This window comes from Cryptomeria japonica, chromosome 2, assembly GCF_030272615.1.
Source record: "Cryptomeria japonica chromosome 2, Sugi_1.0, whole genome shotgun sequence".
Taxonomy (NCBI): Eukaryota; Viridiplantae; Streptophyta; class Pinopsida; order Cupressales; family Cupressaceae; genus Cryptomeria; species Cryptomeria japonica.
In genome coordinates, this window is record NC_081406.1 from 555,995,344 (window position 1) to 556,021,188 (window position 25,845).

The 25,845-nt window shown below is 37.5% G+C and overlaps 1 protein-coding gene across 3 annotated transcripts in view; it reads right to left on the reverse strand.

Annotated features, from left to right (window-relative positions):
* Nucleotides 1-390: 390 nt before the first annotated feature.
* Nucleotides 391-25,845, reverse strand: part of LOC131038051 (gluconokinase) — an 86,585-nt gene continuing 61,130 nt past the window's right edge. For 2 of the 3 annotated variants that reach the window (XM_057970338.2, XM_057970337.2), the window contains 2 exons: nucleotides 22,630-22,709; nucleotides 391-1,171 (listed from right to left, as the gene is read on the reverse strand). In XM_057970338.2, the coding sequence (XP_057826321.1) occupies nucleotides 683-1,171; nucleotides 22,630-22,662 (522 nt within the window). In that variant the 5' untranslated portion in view covers nucleotides 22,663-22,709 and the 3' untranslated portion in view covers nucleotides 391-682. Of the gene's footprint in view, nucleotides 1,177-22,629; nucleotides 22,710-25,845 lie in introns of all 3 variants that reach the window. The other variant, XM_057970336.2, reaches the window with a different exon arrangement.

Genomic DNA, 25,845 nt, shown 5'->3' on the forward strand with positions numbered 1-25,845 from the left:
ATAAAGTTGAATAAACTATTAGAATGTTCCTGAGTATTATAGGAAGTCTAAATTTATAACATATATTCTTTTTGTAGGTGATGTTTGGAGATTCCTCAGTTATCTGTGCCTGCGGTGATCTACCAAATACAACGAAAAATATAAACTTGAGAAAACAAGTCGTAGAATTTCTGTAAAGCTTTTACGTTGGAATTTATCAATTTTTGGTTTCAAGACAGAGAAGACCAAACCAATCAAACCCGTGGCTTTAAAGATAAGGGAGGCTAGAAAAGGGATAGAAGAAAGGGCATATCAAGCTGGACCAGCTTCACACACACGGGAGAACTCTAGAAATAACATGAACAAATATTCATAAATGAACTCATATCTAGATCATAAGCAATTAAGTAATTGACATAAACTGATCTTTTAATTATCATTTACACATCCTTGGAAAGGTGAACTGAAATTGATTGTAATTGCACATGCAATGTAAATTATGAAAGTGATAGTACTGAAATTTTTGGTCTTGTTGCACGCTTTTGTAGTTGATTTCTACATGTCAATAGATTAATAGTTTACACATGTAGAAACCCAAATGAGCCAACCATTTTCTATCAGAAATGCAGAAGAACTCCTTTGTATCATACTAAGGAGCAGAAACAAACAATATATTATTTTAAGATTATTCATACTGTCTCATTCAAGATAACAATTGGAACTCTGATAGTTTCCTCTGGATATTCTTTGTAATAAGTTCAGGGCTCAATGTTGCATCTAATAGAAATATATCTTCCGTATCATCAATTCGTAATAAGTCTATCTGAGATTGCAGAAGGTTTGGAGACATAAAGTGTGCTCCTTGTTTTTCCCGGATATCTAGCCGTGATGCAATTAATTGTGCTGAAGCTTGAAGGCACATAAATACAACTTTTCTTGAGAACAAGGATTTTGCATGCTGTCTTCCTCCATTGCTTGAGAATGAGATAGGCTTTGTTTTTTTATTTGAATCATAAGAATCCAATGCATACTCAGGATCCGCCAGAAGAAGAATTTCTCTGTACTTGGGCTGAAGTGCAGAACACGCAACAACAACAATCTTATCTTTGATAATATAATCTATCATAGCATCACGGACTGCCTCTAGCCACGGTATGCGGTCTTCGTCTGTTAATGGGGTTCCATTGTGCATCTTTTCTTCAAGACAATAAATCACAAACAAACAAGCATGCTTTAATAGTTTCCTGTCAATCTATGATTCTTATAACGCAAGGCTGATCATATTGAGCATAATTTTTAAATTCTTGAATGCTATATTGCTAAGCGTTAAGAAGCTTAAATAGAGTCATTTCAAGGCACAGGTCAAAATAAAATACTAATTAAAACTTCAAATGAAACTTAAATTTCAATTTCCACGCATAACAATTACGCTACTAGAGGAAATCCTTAATGAGTTTCAACAATCTTGCTATTTTTAATTTCTTTTGGGAAATTAGTAAAGCCTTACAAACGTTGACCTGACTAACCATGTGACACTGGTCTAAGAGATGGACATGTAATTGCTATAAAAAGACTGGGAACTAAAGATCAGATGTATATGTCATTGCTTAAATGTTTGGTTTGCTTGATCATAATGATTGTCGATAATGTTATCTCTACTAGTCAAGTTGTACCCACACGAAAACTTTGTATTACATGAAGTTTCAAGTTGAAGTAATTGCCTTGAGTGGTCTTAAGTGCAAAAGTCTTTCAGAACTTGTATTATTTGTTGTATTTTGTCATCTTTTGTTCTTTGCTAACCTTTGCAAGATTCTGGAATAGTATTCTGAATTCTCAATGGAGGGACAAAGTTTTGTAAAGACTGAAATTAAGAGTGCAGTTAGATATTAAAATCAAATGATCATGCACTTGAAATAGTATTTTAAATGGAGGGGGCAAGAAGTTTTTGTTAAGACTGAGATTAAGATTGCACTTGGATGCAAGCCGATTAAATCACATGAGCATGCACTTCATAATGAGAAAATTCAACATTGAAAATTGCTGTTTGAGGTGCATGTGTCAGGTGAAGGCCGAACTTGATAAAATGAATTGAAAATTGAAATGTTGCTCATATAGGTGCACCCTGTGGTGGAGACATGCACAAGGTGATGAAAGTTGGAAATTCAAAATGATCAAGGCATAGATAGTAGTGTGTGCTTGAGCTCTGACATGCAACCCATAAGGCTCATTAATTTGTTTTCAAAATGAGATTCAATGGTTAAGTTTTAGGGGTGCACTTGAAGTGTGAATGTGCACCTGTATAAATAAAATGATATTTTGTTTTCAACAATGCACACCATAAAGAGAATTTTGTTTGCAAAGATGAATGCCACTATTCAAGAGCGTGCCTATATAAATAAAATATTTCAAGTCTTAAAATCTTTTGACTTCATTACAAAGGTACACATCAACGATCAAAGCTGTGCCTATACAACGGATGAATGTGTGCACAAGTGCGTGAGGAAATGCAGAGGCACACCCTGAGTAGATAAGCAAATTAACACTTTAAAAGGAGGCTAGTCCATAGGTGCATCTGGGAATATGAGTGAAATTACCTTGAGGAAATTAAGGCAAGGCATGATTACTTTCCAATTTTCAGGTGTGTGCCTTAGAATAAAGGTGTGTCTAACTCTATACAAAGGTTATAAAGTTTTAAAAGAATTTGATCTCAATATTTAGGCGCACACCTCAGGACAAAGGTGTGTCTATACGAAGGATGAGTGAAATTCAACTAATGTATAGGTGTGCGCCTAAGACTGAGGTCACACTTCATAAAGGGCAGAAAAGTTGGTTTGCAAAAATTCTACTGTTAGGTGCACTCTTGGAGGCAGGCACACACCTATGTAAAAAGAGTAATTTTGTCAAAAAATCATTTCAATTGAGGGATGCACCTCGTAAAGGAGGCATGTTCATTGTGAAAATTCACTGCTCAATGTATAGGTGATGCTTGGGGGAAAGGATGCACCTCAATAAAGGAAAAATTCAATGTTTAAAACAATCTAATTATTATGTGTGTCCCTTAGATTAAGGACACAAGTCAGAGGAAAACTCAAATGTCAAAGGCAAATATTCAAGACCAATGTATAGTGTGTGTCAAGGGTTGCGATGTACATGTCTAGGGTGTAGGTTTGCATCTCAACAAATATTTTTTTTTAGCTCACATTAAAGTTTGAAAACCCCATTGTTATGTGTGTGCTTGGGTAGATTGGTAACCCATATAAAAAAAATCAAATATTAAAAAATCACAATTATTAGTTGTGCACTTGGTGATGAAGGCACACCTATAAAAATTTGTTGTTATAAATTTGTTGCTTCTTTACATGATGTTTGTTTTTGCTTGATCTTCTTTACATAGATGTTGAATAATACAAATGGGTGATTTTACTTGGTGATGAAGGCACACCTATAAAAAAATTGTTGTTATATATTGTTATAAATTTGTTGCTTCTTTACATAGATGTTTTTTTTGCTTGATCTTCTTTACATAGATGTTGAATAATACAAATGGGTGATTTTATGGGAGTTCACAAAGTCAAAGAATTGAAGGATGATGCTAAGAATGAGATAAAGAAAGTATGGGTCATAAATTGCTATACAAAGGCAAATTGCCCAAATATTTTAAATTTTATAAAATTGCTTTGTCACGATGTACACCACATTCTCAAGGCCAACCTCCTCAATTACACCTCTAAGGATGTGAAATGAATATTTGACATCCATATGGTGCCCTAAACAATCAACAACCTTGAGGAAGTAAGGGTCTTCTATACATGTCACCAAAATATTGATGAGTGGATGATACCTAATGTTTGTCAACCCATCCATGACAATGTTGTATCCACTTGTGAACCATGTAGCCTTCATTTTCTCCAAACAAATGTTAAACTTGAAATAGTTCTTATCCAAAATTGTGGTCCTTAGTTTCATCCCTCATAGTGGAAAATATGTAGGCCCTATTCTTATAATCTTAACCATAGCCTCCTTATAATAAGAAGAGAAAACAACATGGAATGGATGCCACTAGAAAAATAGCACCATTTGCTTCATCTCCCATCTAAACATCAAACATCTCATCCACCAATTTGGGAGAACTTGTCACCCTATGTTTCCCCTTAGGCTTAATGGGACTAGAAGGAAAAAGTGGAATTAGTGGTTTTTGGGAAGAGGTATTAGCCCTCATCAGCATAGTAGAAAGTGGTGTGTCACAATCTTCACTAGTATCAAATAATCTCAATATCTTTGCCCTTTGTTTAAGTGACAACTATTCACATACCTAATTCCTTTGCCTGGGATGTGAAGGAGATGCATATTAACACTAGTAATGTTGCCTTGAAATTTAAGGCCATAAAAATGAAATTTCATAGCCTAGTGCATGTGATGTGTAAGATCTAATTGCTTGTATTTTGGTATCAAATTGTTTCAAAGGGACTTTCTTAGTGAAGGGACTTGTGACCTAATCACACATCACCCCATTGCAAATGGGGACCCCCTACTTTTTAGGCCCTCTCGGTCTTTTGGTTTTGGTTTTTGGGCCTTTTCACAGCGGTCTCGTCAATCCTCTCAATTTGCAAATGTTTGGGGGTTAGTTTGATCAAGTCTGCGACCCATTTGAGCGAATTTGGCTAAGTTTGGAGCATGTTTTGTTAGTTTTAGGGTTTTGACCGTCAGACTTGAATTTGAGGCCTTTCCTTTAGGGTTTTGGAAAATCTATTGCATTGAAATCAATGGCCCTTTACGGAACCTGCATGTGAAATTTGAGTGAATTCTGAGCAACTTTCTATTTTTAGAAAGTTGCTATTTTTAAAGGATTTTACTGCCTCACAGATTGGTCTAGTTTTGCCAAAAATCAAACTTACTATTTTTAGTAAGTTTCTAATTTTAGTAAGTGTCCCTGCATCCCATTTTGCCCTAATCCTAACATTTTGAAGCACTTCGTATTTTTGGAAAGTCTATTTTGGCAGGCTCTTCACAGGCAAACACTGAAGACTGAGCATTCGTAATCATTTCTAAATCCGGAAAATTCAAAAAAGAAGGCAATTTGGTAAAAAAATTGGCGAAGTATGGACATCCATTCCAGAAGTGGAAAGCATGGGAAATCTCCTAAGTTTGGCACATGGAAATCACTTCAATCCCCCAAAATGGCATCTTGATCATGAAAAAGTTCAAAACAAACTAAGTCTGGAGAGAAGCAAGTCAAATTCCTTCATGCAATGGAAAAAGCACCCAAGTTCAGTGATGGGTGCTAAAATGGAGAGGCCAAGGAAAATTGGAAAATCTTGAAATTCCACCATCATAGAGAAATGGCGCCCAAGTGCACAAGATGGTGCTGAAGTATGGGTGTGGAGGAATTTCCCTCCACACCAATAATTCCTCCACCAAGGCAAAATAGCGCCCAAGTTAAGTCATGGGCAGCGCCAAGTTAGGATGAAGGGCGCCAAAGTCAGTATGCCAAGGAAAAAGTGAAGTTTGCAGAATCCTTCATAATAGCATTTTATCGCCCAAGTCTTGGACAAGGCGCCAAAATGGCAAGGCCATGGAAAATCAAGCAAGACATAAAATTCCTTGCCTAAGGTGATTTAGTGCCCAAGGAAAATGATGGGCGCCAAAATGGTGGTGTCATGGAAAACATGAAGAAAATGAAAATTCCTCCATCAAGGTGAAATTTCCATGCTCAAGGTTGAAACTCAAAATTCCAAGGCGAGGAAAATGGAAGTCAAGGATGAACTGGAAGAAAAAAATTTCCCTTAGGAATTTTTTTGAAAAATCCATTTTTGGGCATCAAAATTCATCCAAATTTCAGAAAATTTCAGATCTGGATTCGTGAGAGATTTTTCTCTCTTCTAGACCTTGGAACCCTAATTTTGGAAAGTTCCTAAAAAATAGACATGTAAAATCAGTGAAAAATCTACTCCAGAGCAGGGAAAATTCGAAGTTTCAAAAACATTCTTCATGAATCAAAAGTTTATCTCCTGAAGTTTTCTCTCTCCTTGGGTTTTCCGCCAAGTGGATGGATAATAAGAATCTTAAGTCAATCTTTCAAAAATCCCTCCCAAAATTCAAAAAATGGAAAGTTGGTGAGTTGGCAACACAAGAAGAAAAAATATTCCAAATTATGACGCACAACTCAAGGCATTAAGGGAAATTTCCATGTTCGAACTCAACTATGAAGGCGAGACCCGTTTGCATGGCGTCTTGGAGAGGAAAGTATGACACACCATTAAAACAACTGCCAAAATTAACCTTTGTCAACTTAGCAGCATGTTGGCGAAATTCTATATAAACGTGCAAATGCAATTCATTCCTCATGTGCGAGTTTGGAGAAAAGTTAAAGTTGGAAAGAAGTGGCAAGAGTCAGAATTTCTTACTCCTTTTTCAGAAGTTGATCACGAAAGAATGGCAGAGTCAAGCAAAGCAACGGCTATTTCCAGGCAGGCACATATCAAGGATGAGATGAAGGGATTCCTTCTGGAATCCAAGATGGTGTTCAGGTGGAAAGAAATCAGCAACACAAATCTAGGGACATTCAACTTGGCCACTTTCCGGATTAGGATGTTTGGGACAGTTGGACACAATCCATCACCTATCGTTGCCAGGATTGTTAAAAGAGGAATTGTTGCAGCAACAGGTTTCCCCCATCTATTCAATGTCTGGAGTTGATCCTGGAATGCACGGAACACTACAACCTGAAGAGAAGAACTCTTTCAACAGAGAATGGCAAGCTTTTGGCCAACTTGATTCCGGAAGCTATTGGCAAAACCTTTGGGATCCCATCACATCATTCCATGACTTACAGGACTATGGAGAGAGCTAAGGCAGTGTATGATGTAGGTCCTGACAGATGTGCTGAAATTATCAACAAGAGCTGGTTGTAGAACCTGAGGCCTCACATCTCCAAGATGCCCAAGCAACTCACCATTTTTGAATTCAAACCAGAGCATGTGTACTTGATGATGATGTTGAGTAGAATTATGGGATGTTCACATACCATCAATTTTGAGACCTGGATGTTTTTCTTCATTAGCGAAGTCATGAATGCCAATGGATTAGTGGATTGGGCTAGGTTAATCGGCCATTATATGCATGAGCAGCTGAAAGATTTGAAGGAGAAGAAGACCCAATCCTTTTATATGAGCTCTTATGTAATTTATTCACTTGCAAGGATGGGTGGCTTTGATGGTTTGCCAGGAAATGAGCCCGTGGGATTAGGACTGACACGGCTGAAATCCCATGAATGTATTTAACCATGCACCTACACAATACTAGTTCATTCAAATTGGTGAACGATACCTTCACCATGTATTTAACCAGGTTGATACAAAATCAGCTTCATACAAGAGTGTCACCTGAAGCCAAGGCATTGGTTCAAAAGTTTGGAGCCATGTTCTTGTGGTTTCCAAAGTTTGCTTATATCAAGACACTTGGATTTTCCTACCAGCCATATAAGCTGTTGAGATATCCATCAGATAAGCTGGTGTTGTTGGAACTTATGAGACAATTGATAGGCTACGATCAAATACAGAAAAAGAAAAGAAAGTTGTCCATTGAATTCCCTGTCGTCCTTGGTGACTATACAGAATTGTGTCCCAACCTGGCAGCAACTAATAAGGTAGTAGAGGAATTGGCATTCTACCATTTACCATTGTACACATCCAGGTCTTGCTATGATCCATATCGTAAAATCTGGAAAGTTGCCGGAGTGAACTTTTTGCACAAGTTTCACCTAGAAGATTTTTGGGCTAGTGCTGAAGACGACCTCGAGGTCAGAAAGAGAATGTTTTGCAGACTGCCCCTCAACATGATTAGGATCGGTGAAATAGTACAAGTCTCGGATCAGGTGAAAGAAGATACAAACATGGTGTAGCTAAAATTTGGAAAGATCAAGGACCAACCCATCCAATTGCCGAATTGGTCAGAACCTAAGGTTGATGATTTAGACATTTTAGCCAGGCCAGTTCTAAAGTTCACCAGGCAATGGGTTGATCAGCATGTGCGGGTGTTGAAGGAAAAGAATGTTAGCTTGAGCTACTCGTTAATGGGAAATTTGGATTCCCACAATGAGGCTATAGAAGGATCGTCACAGGTTCAAGCTGAAGAAGGAGAAATTCAGCAAGGAAAAGTTGAACCTAGTGAAGAAAAGAGCACTCCAAAGAGGCCTAGGACAAAGAAAAGGAAAGAGACTTAGCCCGATAATCAACCAGAAATTCAGCCAGTTGTTCAGCAGGAAGTCCACCAGGAGAAACCACAGCAGAAAAAAGCAAGGGCGGAAGAAGCCCAATCCCCAGCCAGTTCTTCCAGTGTAGGAGAAGTGGAAATGTTTGCACAAGGGACTTCGGGAAATCGGCCTCAAGATAATGCACTTGTGGAAGATGTTCTTAGCATTAGCGTTGCACATAGGCCTACTCAGCTAGGAGAGCAGAGGCAAGAACTTCTTCCTCATTCAAAGGAACCACGCCAGGATAGTTTCATAGAAACAATCCTTGGAGAGATGGAGGAAGCTTCACAATAGCAAGAACATATGGAAATTCAGGATCAATCAACAACCGCTCCAGATTGGTTGATTGACAAATTAAGGAAAGAACCAAAGAGGGAAGTAGATCCAGCACAAGAGTTGGAGGAAGTTCTGAAGAGAATGGATAAACCAGCAGAGTAGAAAGCTGCCCGAAAATTCTCTAAGGTCACAAGAGATGAATTTGGATCTAGAATTTTGCATATAGCCGAGCCTGCAACAAATAAGGACAAAAATGAAACCATGCCAGATGATTATGTAATCAGAGAAGTTGATTTAGGGTGTGCTTCCATGGTGTAGGTGATGGAAGACTTTGAAGGGTCATCCTTGGCCATGACAAAAAAGATGCAAAAGATGAAGGCAAAGTGCAAAAGGTTGAAAGGTGAAAACAAGGCCTTGGGTGAGTATATTAAGAGTTTCAAACACCCACTCAGGGAAGAAAATCCATCTTTTATTCCTCCCTCTTCTCTTCCTAAGGAGCGCATTAATGATGTTGAAGAGGTTAGGAAAATTGCCCAGTATTCTAAGGAGTGGATTGAGGATGTTTTCACTGAAGCCGAGAAATTCATTGAAGCCCTGGCTGGCCTTCATTCTAGACCCACTACCCTCTTGAACCGGCTAGAAGTTGCGCATGGTGCATGGGAGGATGTTCACATTTATCAAGACCTGACCATCCCACGACGCAGAGCCTTGATGAAAGTCCCGAAGAAGGCACTAATTGACGAGAAGGTGATCCAGGAGAATGAAGTTTATGAGTTCCTGCGATGGTTTTGTGTTGTCTATATTGGAAGGGAAGCATTTGAGAGATTTAGCATGGAGTCTTTAGCTTTGAAAGGCTCAATCAGGAGGGTACAAGAGGAATTCATCAATGTAGTTGAGGCCTTGTTTGCAAAAAGGCTAGATGAGGGTGGAGTAACTGTGAATTTCCTAAGGACTCAATTACATGAGTTCTTCTTGGGATCGTTTTCCAAGGCCCACTTTGAAAATGTTTCTTCCTTTTCTAGCACGATGAGGACATCCAAAATGGTAGCAGAATGGGAAGGTTTTCTATCCAAGAGTGAAGAAGAAATTGCTTTGATGGAGTTTCGAATAGAGTGTGTGCCAAGTGTCTTTGTAGGGTAATTAGAGGCTGTCATCGCCAAATTCATTGCATATGCCATAAATGAATGAGATAATGGTCGTCCATTTCTGAACGAAGGTCTTTTGACCAAGTGACATAGTAGCATACTTATTGTTGGAATATTTTGACCATGTGGCAACCGGGTCAACGCATGAAGAATTGGTGGGACATCTTTTGCATGTAGCCGCCGCATTTATGATATTATGATAGATTCCTTTTGCATGTAGCCGTCGCGGGTGAAGATGGTGGAGCATTTAAAGCATTATGGGCGATTTTGCATGAGGGAATATTCATTGCATGTTAGGCAAACTTAGTAGATAATGGTGCATTTAATGCATTTTGAATTCAAATTGTAATAAGCTGGAATTAATTGTATATGGGCATTTATTGTAGATTCCCACCTTGTTGCATCATGTGTGGGGAATCATTTTGGGAAAACCCTAATTAGGGTTTGCATGTAGCCATGGCGTGAAGCCTATATAAAGGGGTGACCCCCCTCATTTGTAAAGGAGAGATTGATTCTGAGATTGTTGCGATAAGTTGTGAAGTAGCAAACTTAATACATTGTTCAATTTGATGGTGTATTCTTGTTTTGTTTTATGACTTGCATGGTCTCACTTTCTTCACTTAGAATAGATTTGCTTTCAAGTTGTTAGATGAATGGGATTTGATGAGATTGTTTATAGTGCAAACTCTTGCTCATACCTTTGTTTAGTAGCTGATTGTTACTAACTTTGCAAGGTTAGTCTAAGCCTTTTATATGTGTGAACCTAACTTCAATCATCGGGTGGATATTGTTCTATGATGGTGTCCATTGGAGCTATAGAAAAAATTACTTCACAACCTTTGAAGATTGCACCGCCTTTGTGTAGTTGTCTTCTAGTGGCGAAGCAAAGCGTGGTTTAGTTTCACTTGAGCAATCCTTGTCTCCCGGTTCTTAGATTTAGATTAGATTAGGAGAGCGTCTCTAAACCCTTCCCATTTACTTTTTGCATATCTTAAACCCAAAAATCCAAAAAGAGAGCTCCCATAGATAAATCATTCATGAATTAAATTCCTTTAAGTTGCAAAAATGTCTAATCTTCTTCAAGTGTACGTAAGGCCCCTTGGTTTATCAGTATATCATATCAACCAACTGAGTCACGTCCATTGCATATAGGAACCTTGGGTCGATTGTCTAATATTCCTGCAATCTTAGCACACAATCGCACTTTGATCAAGAGAGAGTGTGAAGTGACTGTTAGGCAACTTTATTTTGTGTTTGACACTATCATAAAAAACATGTCAACGGGACCCCTAACAAAATTTTCCAACAGCATGGAAGGGCAAAAAAAATGAGCACTCCCAATAGAACTAGTTGCATCACACTCCCTTCCCCCACATTTGTACTCTAATTCTTAGATTCAACTACAATGTTTGGATTCACAACCCACTCATTGTTGCTCATGTTGTGAACTCATATGGACATTGCAAGAAACAAAATTTATAGTTCAAAAATTTAAATATAGTGCATATACATAATGCAAGGGCTCAATGCACAAGGTTTTGTCCTTTCTTTAAGTAAAATGTGCAAAGGATACACAAAAAATTGGAATCCTTGTTCTTCTACCTTCATCAAACAAGAAGAGGCTCACAATTTAGATTGCTTCTTAGGCAATCCAAAGAGATTTGCCTCTATTGAAACTCTAGGAAGGTTTCAAGGTTCCCAAAAAGGGGTGGATGTGAGGTCAAAAGTTGAAATGAAAAAAGGAGGGATAAAATTAGAATCAGTAGTAATGCAAGTCAAAGAAGATGTTGATGTCGAAGAAGAGGCACAAAGACTTTTAATGACTTCCTTAATGGCAATAATAAAGAGCAGAGGGGGAAGTGCTCTCCACTAGAGTGGTGAATGGATAGCATGGAATGTTAGGGAGATTAAATTCCCTAACAACAAAAGGCTGGTCAAACAAGATTTTACTGGATAGCTTTTACAAGCTTAAAAATCTTTTGGAATGAATTGACAAGGATTTGTAGTGGTGGTAGAAGGCACATTGGGTGGAATACATATTCTTTAGAAACCATCTTTACTTGCTTTGGGTTTGATGGCAATCTTCCAAAATTGGATTTTTTGTGCATTCAAGTTGTATATAATTTAGTTCGTGGGTTGTATGGTGAATTTCTATGATCCAAAACATAGTTGGAAAACTGGCAAGTGCTTGCCACTTTTTTTGCCTATCAAGTAACTCACCAAAAAAATTAAGAGTTCTTGTGCCAAGTTTTTGGCGAGTATTTTGTAAAAACTCACCGAGTCCCTACAAAAGATTTGTTGTATATGACAAGGATGTGGGATGCATCTAGGACAACAATCTATGGTTTTTTGGCTTATAAAATCCTACATGCCCCTCTCATTCCTCACACAATACTCTTGCATACATTTGAGCTAATTGCAAGGATTTTAGGCGAATTTAAAGGGCAGGTTAGTTACTTTTTTTTCTTTTTGTTTTTTTAAAGCATTTAAATTTATTTTAGCTGCTAAAATCTAGCATGTGGATTGTAAGCAACACATCATTTAATAGTATTTAGTGGTGTTTACAATCCAAAAAAATGGATTTATGAACATTTTCATTTATACTGATTTTAAATGAAATCACTGTTTTTTGTATGCATGAATTATTTTTTTGATTTATACTTTATTTTGGGAATAAAATCACTAGATTATATTGAATTTATGCTGATTTGTAGCAAATTATGCTATTTTTTTGTGTTCAAAACTTAAATTGTTGTACTTTGAACTAATAAGTTAGATAAAATGGAAAATTGAGAACCCTTGACCTCTAGATTAGGCTCTCACTCTACATTAGGCTCAAGCTTAACCATGTCAATTTTAGTTATAGGTCTAAGCTAGGAAGCCTAATCGGAAATATGTCATATAGGTATAGACACCTAGGATAGTCATTTGCATAAGGTGATAGAACCTATATCATGGAGGCATCAATCACCTCAAATACCATCTTGTAGGCATTACTCATTATGATGCCAAGCCCTATGACAAGACCACAAAAGAGATAAAACTAGAGATGAATGCACACCTTGCACTAATGGAAGAGAAAAAAATACAAAGGGAGAAGACAAGAGCAACCATCGTAGCATTCATAGCTAGTGCTCATGGTCCTCAATTGCAAGTAGGAATAGATGAAGATATGAAATATGAAGGAATAGTGGGCTTCATTCGTGGTCCACACATATGAAGCACATCTGCATTCACTTCATCTACTTCAAGTAAAGTGCCTACACAAACACCACATAGCTTTTTTGTGCTCAAAACATACCTGGAGCACAACCATTATTTGAAGGTACAAGGTGGAACAAACAATTGCATCGAGGAGCAGATAAGACATGTGCCAATATTTGGTACTTCAACAACTTTCCCTTGAATATGTTGAACAACCCTTACTGGGAGAATCTGGTAACTGAATTGACAGTTGTAGGGAAAGGCTACAAGGCATTTTTTTGAAAAGAATTAAGTGGGAAGTTGCTCACGGATGCAATTGAAGAGGAAAAGTTAGTTGTGGAAGAACAAAAGAAGCAATGGAAAGAGTATGGCTACACTATTCTTTTAGATAGGTGGACAGATGGAAAGAAGTGCACCATTATCCAATTTGTGGTAGTTTCAATTGGTGAAGTAATTTTTTTAAAGTCAATTAATGCCTTTGAAAAAGTAAAAAATGCAAAAATTTTGAGTCCAATGTTGGAAGAAGTTTCCTAAAGATGGGCAAAGAGAATGTAGTGCAAATGATAACTAACAATGTAGTAGCGTATATGTTGGGAGATTTCTCCAAGAGAGGCATCAGCCACTCTTTTGGACCCGTTGAACATCACAATGGCTTGACCTTCTTTTGGAGGACATAGGCAAAATTGTTTGGGTGAGACCAGTTGTAGAAGATGCAAGAAGCATAAGAAAATTTATTTATAACCACCCTTGGGTTCTAGTTTGATGAGAGATTACACCGAAGGGAAAGAGTTGGTGTAATCGGGTGTCACAAGGCTTGCAACAATCTTCCTAATGTTGCAAAGCATTATTGGTTTTTTGAGTTCTTAGAAACAAATGTTTGTGAGTTAAGCATGGCTAGATTGTTAGGATAATATTTAATAGTTAATGGTCAATCATATACGTAATTAGTTAGTTGGCATAGTTGGCATATTAGATGTCTACAGTAGCAGTAGTTGGTTTCATTAATATCTACAGTATTTTACATTTCTATAAATGTAATCTTTCCTTCAGTTAATAGATAACTAAGATTTTTACTAGTTCACTTCTTGAACATGGTATCAGAGTTGCAGGTTATTATTGAAAAAATTTAAAGAGATTTTTTTCAAAACCCCACCTAGGGTTTCCAAGACGGCTCTCCATTTTCGTGGGTCTATTCGAGGGCATTTTTTGCCCTACCTGTGTCTCCATTTTTTTTCTTTTTCTTTTTTTCTGGTAGCAATTTTCAGTGTCGTGCGATTTCTCGTAGGGTTTTTCGCGTCTGTATTTCTGGGTTTTGACGCCTGTTTTTTGGCTCAAAGAAAAAAAACCACGCAACGATTTTAAAAAACCCACGTTTTTTCTTCTTGTGATTTTTCGCGGATTTTTTTGCCCACGATTTTGTTTTTTGGCGACGTGATTTCGCGACCTCTACGATTTATTTTGCGATCTTGCGTGATCTACAACCATTTTCGGCGGCCAAAATAATAGAGAAAAAAAATTCTGGGTCTGCAAGGGTTTTCTGGGCAACAGTAGGTTTTTTCTAAGTTTGCTGCGATTTCCATTTTTGTGATTTTTGTGCCGTTTTTTCGCGACCTGTAATTTTTTTGTGACAACGGTTTTTCTGCAAAATCTTCCATGTTTGTAGCCGCCTAAAGTTTTTTTTAACAAAAGAAATTCCTCAGATTTTTTTGCAATTTTTTTGAGCTTTAATGGTCGCCTAGGGTTTCTGCACATTCGCCTAGGGTTTTGACCCTCTGTTTCAAGGCAAAATTTTACTCTGATTGCAGATTCTTGGTGGGTTTTTCAAGAGCTTTTTTGGATCGTCATCCAATTTTTTTGGGTCTTCCAGAAATTTTTTTGCTTTGAAAACCGTGCTAGGGTTTCAGTTTCTGCCTCAGAATCCGACTTGCAAAACTTGTTTTCATCTAATATTTTTCGTACCTTGGAATTTGTGCCTTCACCAGTTTGACCTCGAGGTACGTGATAGCATCTCTGACAAATATAATGCTAGAAAGCAGCCAGAAATTCAACAGTCGCAACTACAACACCTGGAAGAAGTGTATGTTGACAATTTTTGAGTACCGATGTCTTGATGCAGTTGTTCTAGGCACGTCTCAATGTCCAACCACTACCGAAAAAGATTAGGACAAATGGGATGAGCGCAACTGGGAAGCTATCATGCTCATCAAACTCTCCGTCACCGATGAGCAGCTACCTCAAGTACCGTCCGAAAAAACTGCGAAGGAGATATGGGATCATTTGAAGAGTCTCCATGAAACCTTTGACAAGAGCAGAGCATTCTTTCTGAAGAACATGCTCTTTTTGATTATGATGGATGAGAGGACACCTCTGCAGAATCACTTGACCAAGATCAAGGACATCCGTGACCAACTTGAGGCGATTGGTCGCACAATGGAGGAAGAGGACATGGTCGTCATCACTTTGAAGAGTTTGCCCAAATCTTATGAGCATTTCATCGAAACGCTCAATATCACTTCCAGTGACGTTGATTTGAAGTTTTCCGATCTTTGTAACAAGCTTTTACAACAAGATCGTTGGTGACAACAATTTGGGAGCAGTACCGGTTCCACCTCAACTGAGCAAGCGTTCTCTGCCAAATCTTCTGCTAAGAACAAAGGGAAGGTTCAATCTTCTCAACCAAAAGGCTCTGGTTCTTCTCAAGACAAGAAGAAGAAGAAAAAGAACGTTCAATGCAATTATTGTCATAAGTTTGGTCACATAAAGGCCGAGTGTAGAATTCAATTGGCTTCTGAACAAAAGAAGCAGGGAGGGTCTCAATAAAAGGCAAATGTCGCAAAGCACTCTGAACAGAAAGAATCTACATTCTATGCTTTTATGGCCAAGAGAACAACAAATCAAGTACACTCTTTTGCCTGGTATATTGATTCAGTGTGATAACCCCTAAAGGTATCACATAATGTAAAAGTATTTGCATAAATATATTTATAGATTAATTAAATAAATAAATTAATGATTAAACTAATAAAATATATTTAAACATATAGTAAATATCAATAAGATATTTAATAGGACAAAAGAGAATTATTTAAATAGATCTTTGTAATAAATAAAAATTAAAAAAAAAATAATAAAAAAATAATAATTAAAATAAAATAAAAATAATAATAAAATGAAAATAATAATAAAATAATACATAATAAACAAAACAAATAATAAACAATTATATATTTAATTCCCCCCACACCCGATCACCTCCGCACAAGAGGTGCGACGGTGATCACAGCCGCACCCCTCCATACAGAAGGGCACCGTGAAGGGGTATAACCCCTCACGGGAGACTAATAAATATGGGGGAAAGGAAAAGGAAGGAGTAGCAAGCGGGTGGGAAAGGAAGAAGAGAGAGTGGCTGCGTACGAATATGTATGTGTGGTTTGCTTTTCACGTAAGGTTATTAATATGTTAATATATGTAAATAGGATATAGGGTTAGTAAGCTATGACAACTTGCAGTATTTAATTAATGAATATAAGTAATGTGTTAATAACAAGGAATGTAGGTAATTAGCATGTAATGTTATTTACTTATTTAATGAATACAAGATACAGATTAACACGTTAGGGAATGAACATGTTAATATAGATTTAATTAAGGAGATTAATAACAATATGTTGATAGTTAGGTATATTTAAAATATATGTTAACAAATACATTGTTAAGAATATATATTAATAATGTGAAATACGAAATGGAAATAATAAAAGAATTGGCAAATACAATATAAATAGGATTAAATAATGAAGGCCATAGGGGGGGGGGGAACTCCCTGATGCCTAATGGAGGGATACGCGAATCCCTGGTTGGCATATATATTGATGATCTATATGCATATATGAATGGCTTGGTTGACATGTTCATCCAAGAAGAGTTGGATCTAGCCGGTCCCCTCTAATGGACTTGGGTGATGAGGAACATCACCCAAGGCAAGGAATTGACTTATGGTCTGTCTTGGATGGCTTGGGTGTAAGAAATTACACTCAAGACAGGAATCAAATTAAAACCTTGGTTCCTGGATGGCTTGGATGTAAGAAATTACATCCAAGACAGGAATCGAATTAACCTTCGATTTCTTGGATGGCTTGGGTGTAAGAAATTACACTCAAGACAGGAATCAAATTAAAACCTTGGTTCCTGGATGGCTTGGATGTAAGAAATTACATCCAAGACAGGAGTCGAAGTTCACCTTCGCCTTCCTGGAGGGCTTGGAACCAAGATGGGTTCCAAGAAGGCGAGCTTCAGGGCAGCCTAAGAATATATCGCCATATGGCATCTGTATCCTTTTTATTAGATAAAAATTATGATTATGTTAATTAACTATTAAAAATAGATTGCAAATTTAAAAATGGTTTATTTATATATTTATATGTTGTATTCTAACAATCTGTTTTGCAGGATAATGATCTCTAACTAGTAGGGACATTACATTCAGGAGCTTCGCGACACTTTACTCATCGTTGGGATTGGTTCAAGAAATTTGAACCATTCTCGGATTCAGTAATCTTCGGAGGAGGAGAAGAGTACACAGTTGTTGGTAAGGGCACTATCTAGATTCACTCAAGAGGTAGAAATTTAATTTTTCTTGATGTCTACTATGTTCCAGGCATGGAACATAATCTCCTCTCCGTCAGCCAGATCATGAGGCATTCTCCTCAATTAGATGTTGTCTTCAATTCATCCATCTACAACATTGTTGATAGGGAGACTTGTACTACAATCGCTATGGGACTTGATGATCATGGTTTGTATAGACTTGCTGATTCCAATGATTCTCAAGAGCACGCTTTGGTTGCTAGAAGTACATCCATCAGAACACTTTGGCATCATCATTATGGGGACTTAAACGTGCACTCTCTCTCTCAATTATATCGGGATGTCATGTCCCCTCTTTAGCTCTGTCTAGCAGAGACATGTGAGTCAGCTTATTATGGGGTCGTGTAGGTTGACAGGGTTGGACAGAGACCCGGTATGGTTATTCAGTGTTGGAGACTTGGTGTTCTAGCAGTTATTGATCAATTGGGAGACATTCCTTGTTTTTAGGAGGCAGTTCCTACTTTTTAGGAGGTTTGATCATGCCCAAGGTTGGGTCTCCATGAGATGCCTCTTTGGGTTCAGTTTCAGAGAGATTGGGCTTGTTTCCTAAATTTTAGGAGCATCCCTAGATTTTAGGGATGAGACTACCAGTGAATCCTTGATTTCCGACTTCAGTCACAGACAGGTGACAGGATGATTTTAGGGTTTGTAATGTCAGTTGGGCATTTTATGGCTATTTGGGTTATATTTTTAATATTTCCTAAGTTAGCGTTTAATAATTAAATAAGGCTAAGTTGTTAGCCATTTTGGAGTAATAAGGGGATTTTTGGCCTCATCTGGATGCGCACCCTATTGTGTGATAGCTCGTTGGAAAGATCTTGAAATTCTTTAAATCTTTCTCTTTGGTCTCAGGGCAATTCAGTGAGCGGATTTCTGTCTATGGGGAAAAAGGTCATTTTCTAGTAACATGACCACTTTAAAATAAGAAATTATAACATTTCCACTAGACCATGCCACTTGGAGATAATTAGGGTTCGATTTGCAATTGAGAGGGGTTATAAGGGGATAGGAGCTTCATTCTATGATCATCTTTTGCATATTTGACAACTTGTATGAATTTGCTCTGGAGAGCGATTTCTAGACTGGGACGCAAACCCCAGGATTAGGATTGGCTGGGACGTAGCCCTCAGCAATCTTTGGCACCGGACTTATAAGGCATTGTGCGTGGTGATTAAGGACAGAGGCATCAATTCTCAGTAGGGTTTCAGCGTAGCCTACCATCTTTCCAGTGGAGACGTGGTTCATTGCAGCTGGAGGAATGCCATTTGCAGCAAATACACCACGTGGTGTATAGGGTATTGCTTGTATTCACTTCCAGTGTATGTGGGTTTGGAGAACATTCTTCATCTTCCAGTTTGACTTCGAATTTGTATGAGAGCTTGGGAAATACATTGGATTCATTGTTTGGCTTTGTAATTCAGACAAATCTGCCTGGTACGATTTGCAATAATTCTGACTTTTGCTGTATAACTCATTTATTTCAGTATGGCTTCATATTTGCTGTTATCTATTCCTTCCTATGCTATAAAACAATCAAAAACACAAAAGTAAACAACCCTTTCTGCACTTCTGTCTAGTTCTGTAAGAAAAACTTAAATAAACAGGAAAACAAAATTAAAAATAAAAAAATTACAGCAGGTTAACAGCAAAGATCTATCAGGGATCTTTCACGGGAGGGTTTGGTTGCTGGTCTACATGAGATCCAACCTCAAAATCATGGTGTTTGTGCAGCCTGTCAAGCCAGGAAACAGCATCGGACACCATTCTCGGATGGCGATTCTTGGCGAGCCTCCAAGGTCCTTCAATTGGTTCACGCTGATGTATGTGGGCCAATGACCACTCCATCTGTTATTGGGTCCAGGCACTTATTATTTGTTGATGAATTCAGTCAGAAAATGTGGGTGTATTTTCTGAAGAATAAATCAGATTTTTTCAGTACATTTCAGCAGTTTAAGGCCTTAATTGAGAAAGAATTCGGTTCTTAGATTGTCACTCTAAGGTTAGATAATGGGGGGGAGGTTTGTTCCAATGACTTCTCTACATTTTGTGCTACACATGGCATTAAACGCCAACTCACCACACCATACACCCCTCAGCAGAATGGTGTCGTTGAACGTAGAAATTGCACCATTACTGAAATGGCTCATTCTATGATAGAGCATAGAAATGTTCCTAAGAAATACTGGGCTGAAGCAGTTTACACTGCAGTCTATTTCCTAAATCGGTCACCTACACATGCCGTTAAAAAGATGACTCTTAAAGAAGCCTGGTTAGGACGCAAGCCTAAAGTGGGCCATTTGAAAGTCTTCGATTCTACTGCTCATGTATGGATTCCAAATGCCAAACGTGCTAAGATGGATTCAAAGAGCCAAACATTTATGTTTATTGGTTACAGCAACAACTACAAGGCCTACAGGTAGATTGATGTGGAGACAGATCGTCTCATTTTCAGTCGTGATGTTGTGGTTGATGAGACTACTGGTCCATTCATGCCCTCTACTACTCCTAGTCCTGCGACTCCGTCTATGAAGACTTCTAATGTTGGTGTTCGTCTTCCTCTTGGTTCCCATGATGGGAGGGCTTCAGAGCATCTTGACTCTGAAGATAAGGAATCTACTGATCTAGCACCACCTAATTTTTCACAAGATTCACATTTAGATGACTTTGTTCCAAAAACTCCAGGGGATGTTGTTCCTCCAATGCCAAATGTTGGTACTTCTACCCTCAGGCCTAAATGGTGGGCCAAGACAATAGGAGATCTTCGTGATGATGAGCTTCTTGAGGATAGATTAGTTCGTTGCAAGAGAAAGCAACAGAATACAGTCAACTTTGCACTTATGGCCAACATCCACAACATCCATGAGCCCCAGACATATTTTGAGGCTAAAGGCATTCTTGAGTGGGAAAAGGCTATGGAGACAAAATACCATAGTCTTCTGAAGAATAACACTTGGGTTCTTTCTGATCTGCCCCCTGGGAAGAAACCTATCAGCTGTAAATGGGTTTACAAAGTCAAGTATCATGCAAATGGTACTTTGGATAAGTACAAGGTCAGATTGGTTGCTCGAGGTTTTACGCAGCGGGAGGGCATTGACTAAGAGGAGACTTTTGCTCCTACTGCCAAGATGAGGACTATTCGTCTTCTTCTCACCACTGCAGCTCAATTTGGATGGAAACTTCACTAGATGGATGTTAAGAGTGCATTCCTCAACGGTGAGTTGCAAGAAGAAGTTTATATGACTCAACCTTCTAGCTTCAAGGTTCCTGGTAAGGAATATCAGGTTTGTAGATTGGTAAAAGCTCTATATGGCCTGAAGCAAGCCCCTCGGGCTTGGTACTTCAAAATTGATCAATATTTGGTTGAACATGGTTTTCAGCGTAGTCCCTCTGACACTAATCTGTATGTCAAACTCTAAGGTGATGATATCCTTTTTCTTGTTGTATACGTGGATGACTTGATCATTACTCGCAATTCAGGACATTTGATTACAACCATCAAATATGACTTGTGCCAAGCTTTTGACATGACAGATTTGGGGCTTCTTCATTATTGCTTAGGTGTTGAAGTGTGGCAGACTGATGACAATATCTTTATTTCACAGTCCAAGTATGCCTGCAGTTTGCTTGACAAGTTTCGAATGCAGGATTGTAAACTTGCTTCCACACCTATGGAGAAAGGGCTGAAGTTATCAGCCAAGTCTGATTCACCTATAGTAGACGAAACCAAATTCAGGCAACTAGTAGGCAGCCTCATCTACCCCACTGCCACTAGACCTGACATCTGTTTTGCTGTCAGCTACATCTCTCGCTTCATGACAGCCCCAAAAGCTGATCATTGGATTGTAGCGATCAACCCAAATTGTTAGCATAATAAGGCTAAACACTAATTTTAATTATTGTTATTACAACATGCATATCAATGTTGTGAATCATAAGGGGTCTTGTTTTTATGGATAGGGGAAACACAATAAGAGGTGAGAGATCAGGAAAACAGTCCTGTCATGTCCTGGAGAGTATTTTTTCATTTTGGCTGAAGGTAAGGAAGGAGGTATGAAGGCAATAAGGTAAAATTTTGCATGCATGCTTAGTTCTTACATACAACAAATATCTAGCGATCAACCCAAATTGTTAGCATAATCAGGCTAAATACTACTAGATAATACTAACTCTAAATTATTGTTATTACCACTTGCATATCAATGTTGCAAATCATAAGGGGTCTTGTTTCTATGGATAGGAGAAATCCAACAAGAGGTGGAAGACCAGGAGAACAGTTCTGTCATGTCCTAGAGACTCGGAGGGTAATTTTTCATTTTGTCTTAAGGTAAAGAAGGAGGCGTGAAGGCAATAAGGGAAAATCTTGCATGCATGCTTAGTTCTGACATGTGAGCCAAAGCCACATGGGTGCCTCTATGGGATATTGAGAAGCAAGGAACATAAGCTGTTTTGACCTTACAAATGGAACTCTTTTGTAAGGTCTGAGATCATCATGGCTCCTTCCTTATTGGGGTGATTCAGAAACATGCCATTTGATGTTTGAATACCTTAATTAGCACTAGAAATGTATTGCACGCTAGCTTACCAATGACATGTGCTTATCTATGTCGTAGTTTCATGTTTTACTTTTATATTGAACAACTGAAGTGCAAATCTTGTTTTGACACTGTTCATATTTGTTTGTCAACATCAAACTAAGTTGTACATACTCACAAGTAAATGAAACAAGTGCACTAATTGACAAACCATAAATATCCTTAATGATAAACAATTTAAAAAAATGACTGTTTACAACTAAAAATTCACTAAATTTAATTATAGGTTGAGTTAAGATTGGTAACATTGTACAATTGGTGGTATGAACCTTATTACAAAAGTCAAAAAATTTGAAGAGACATTTGATTAAGAGTTTGATAAAGTATGATAATAGCAGAAAAGTATTCACTGCTAGAAATACTGAAATTTAGAAATCCAAGTACGCAGTTGCTGGTGTAAACTTTTACTTGAAAATTTTGATTAATTAATTCTTTATCAGTTTTGAATTTTAGAAAGGTGGTAAGATAGTCTTCATCTAGCATCCATAGCATAAAAAAAATTAATATAGCAAGAATACAATCTAGTAGTAATTACCTTTATTTTCAGCAGAGTGAAAGTCATCTGCATCAATGAAGTTGCAATCCAAAGCTTTTGCAAGAAGTGTCCCTATTGTACTGTTTGAACACACAATTGAAAACAAATAGTATAAATATAGGTCAAATCATATGATGAAGCGAAAATTTACCAATAATTCAATCTCATCAAAGCCACATGAAAGTTCCTTTAGATCTCTTAAGCATGTCAATAGATTTTTACAGATTTGATGTCTTTGCCATGCATCATTATATACAATCACTTCTTAGGAATCAATTGCAATTTGCATGTTAATATTGAGTCAATTATTCATGATCTGTCATTCATCAGCAATGGTTCACAAGAACACATCTCTAATGAGCTTGAATGGTTACACTTAAAAGTCATTTCGTCAACAAAGTTAAAACTTGAATCTAAGTAATGCTCACAAAGGTGAAGCAACAAAACTCTCAAGAAGATCACCTTAGTATTGTTCTAGCTCAAGCACACAACCCTAGATTTTCCCCACAATTAGGCCCCATTAGCTTCCTACACCATTCATTAAACTCAACAAGTATTGTGCATTGTGAGCCATTCATTGTGAAGCTGTGTACCTCTTTCATTATTATGCATTTTCTGTTTCCACAATCCATCATTATGGAATATCATTTTTAAGGAATCAACTACATGTGATATTGAGTCAATCTTGGTTTGGAGGCTATAGATTTTATTGAATTGATCAAAGTTAAATTGGTGGTGTGGCAAGTAATGTTGGGTTGGTTGTGGTTTTGATTGATGGAAGGAGGTTCTCTATAACGTCCCCTTGTCAAGCCTATGTCATGTCCCCTTTTGGTGCTTAGCCAATTCGTGCACACTTAGCCAATTTCCAAGTCTTTTGGAGGCTAACTAGTTAGTTAGGGAGAACTCCAATGTTCAGAGCAATTGTTCTTGAGATTGAGCTCCGTTGGTTAGATGGAGCCCTTAGATGCTTTCAAAATCAATTTCTGACCTTTTGGGTGCTCTCGAATCCTTTAGGAGGTGTAGACTATTTTTAGAAAGTCACTTGGTTGCCTCTGATAATAATCTGTAGTCTTCAATATCACTTTGGAATGATCAAATTTGAAATTTATATCATTTGGGTGCTTTCTGCAACTTGGAGATATCATAAAGTCATTTAATTAATATTTCACTTAAGTTGTCTAATGTTGGAAATAATAAGGGACGACTAACTTTACTAGTTCATTTAGAAGGTGTTGAAAATTTATTTCTAATCAATGCCAAAAAAAAAGACTTTATTCATGAGAAAACGTTATTATTCCTCAAAAGGTGAAAAGTCCTACATAAAGTTAATTATTTATTTTATAAAAGGAGTTTTAGAGCAAATAAGGAAAAAAGTAATATTTTATTGCTTCAAAAATTTATAGAAGGAGATTGAGGGCTCATTGTTGAGCTTATTGATGAATTTGATTTTGCTTCTACATTTTGAAGAGAATTTGTGTTCTTTGAAAACCCCTGAGGACAAAAACCTTTTTGAGTTTGGTTTCGGTGGTGAAAGATCCTCCCTAGCAGGTTTATAGTAGTTTCACTTCAAATCACATTGAAGCTTCAATGGAGTTTGTTGTTTCTTGCAGAAACTTTGAGTTGGGTTTGATTAATGTGTTGATATTTTTTAGAGAGTTTTTGGAGATTTTTTTCAGAGCCTTTTTGTTGGGTCGTACCAGTCCCCTTTTTCCTTGCACATGGGAAGTGTTATGCTTGTTTTGGCTATAGAGTTGAAGATGCCTAGCCTAACCTAGCCACTCACTTGGGAGATCCTTTCCAGCTTGATTGTGGAGTTTAGCGGAAATCACTGTCATATTGGTGGATGCATTAGGGTTTATAAAGGTTTATTCCAAATTTCTAGGCACCTTATTATTTCTTACCCAAATTTTGAATGCAACATCCTAGAGCAAGGCGTTTTTGTTGAAGGTATAGCACTAGTGTTTGGTGAGGATTTTGGACTCCAAGATCCTTATAGCTGGCTGTTTTGGGAAGTTTGGTGTTAAAAAAGGAGAAGCTGCAGAATTACAAAGAGTTATCAAACCATTTGAAGGTGAAGTGCTGTCATATTTGGGGTTTCAGTACATTATTTAAGTGCAACAACTCCCTGTATCTCATGTTGAATTATTGAGCTTATTAGCTTCCATATTGCCCAACTATAGCAAGTTGTGGATTGCATGCTTGTAGCCACAAATTACAAGTGCAGAAGTTTCTGGAGCAGACCCTGTTGTAGAGTTGGTCATCATACCATGCACAGCGATCATCCAAGTGTTGCAGCCACTGATGAAGGTGCAGTTGCCAGAGACATATGGGCATTGTTACTTATGATTCTAGCTGAAATATCTTCCTGTGAAAGTTGCTGTTTGGTAACAACAGTTATCGTCATTGTTGCATCAGCCCATAAGTACTTGTTCCTCCAATAAATCAGCTTCAATTTACAAGAGATTAGAAAATCTTTATTGCCCAGTTGATGTTCTGATTTACTAGACTCAGTATAACGTTTGTAGCATTCATCCTTGCACTTATATTGGGCATCTCTTGGAGATTAGAGAAATCAACTTTGCATGGTTATATTCTGATTTCTGGAACATCACGCTATTTGATATCTTTCCCATTATTTCTAGCTCTTTAGAGTATTTGCCAATTGTTTGATAAATTGCCCTTATGTTGTCAATGATTGTTTAGATGCTTTATGAGGAAATTTCATGATTTAAATTATGCGAGTAGCTGTTCTAAATCATTGCACCCAAAATAACTTAATGATAAGTGTATGCCAAGTGTTTGATGGAAGGTCTACCAGCTAGAATTAGTATTATTAATTTATTGCAAACACAATTTGTCATGTCCCCTCCTTGATCGTAATATATATCCTAAATGAAGTAATTATTAATATTAATTAATATAATAATTACCGACAAATGATTATTGGAAATTTATTTATTAGATATTATTATTTAATTAATATTTATTTCTAATAATATTCTTGAGATTGTTAGTTTTTGTAACTAGGTAGAAAAATAAAAGTTGAATTTTGATTGCCGAAGGCAACATTAGAATTCAACTTAAAGTAATAGGGCTGGACCCATTCTTCTATGTGGCGTGTGAATTAGTCATGTAATGGGCTGGGCCCAATAACCATATCTTGTATTATGACAGGACCATTTCCTAAACGTGTGGACCCATAAATGTTCCCACGCA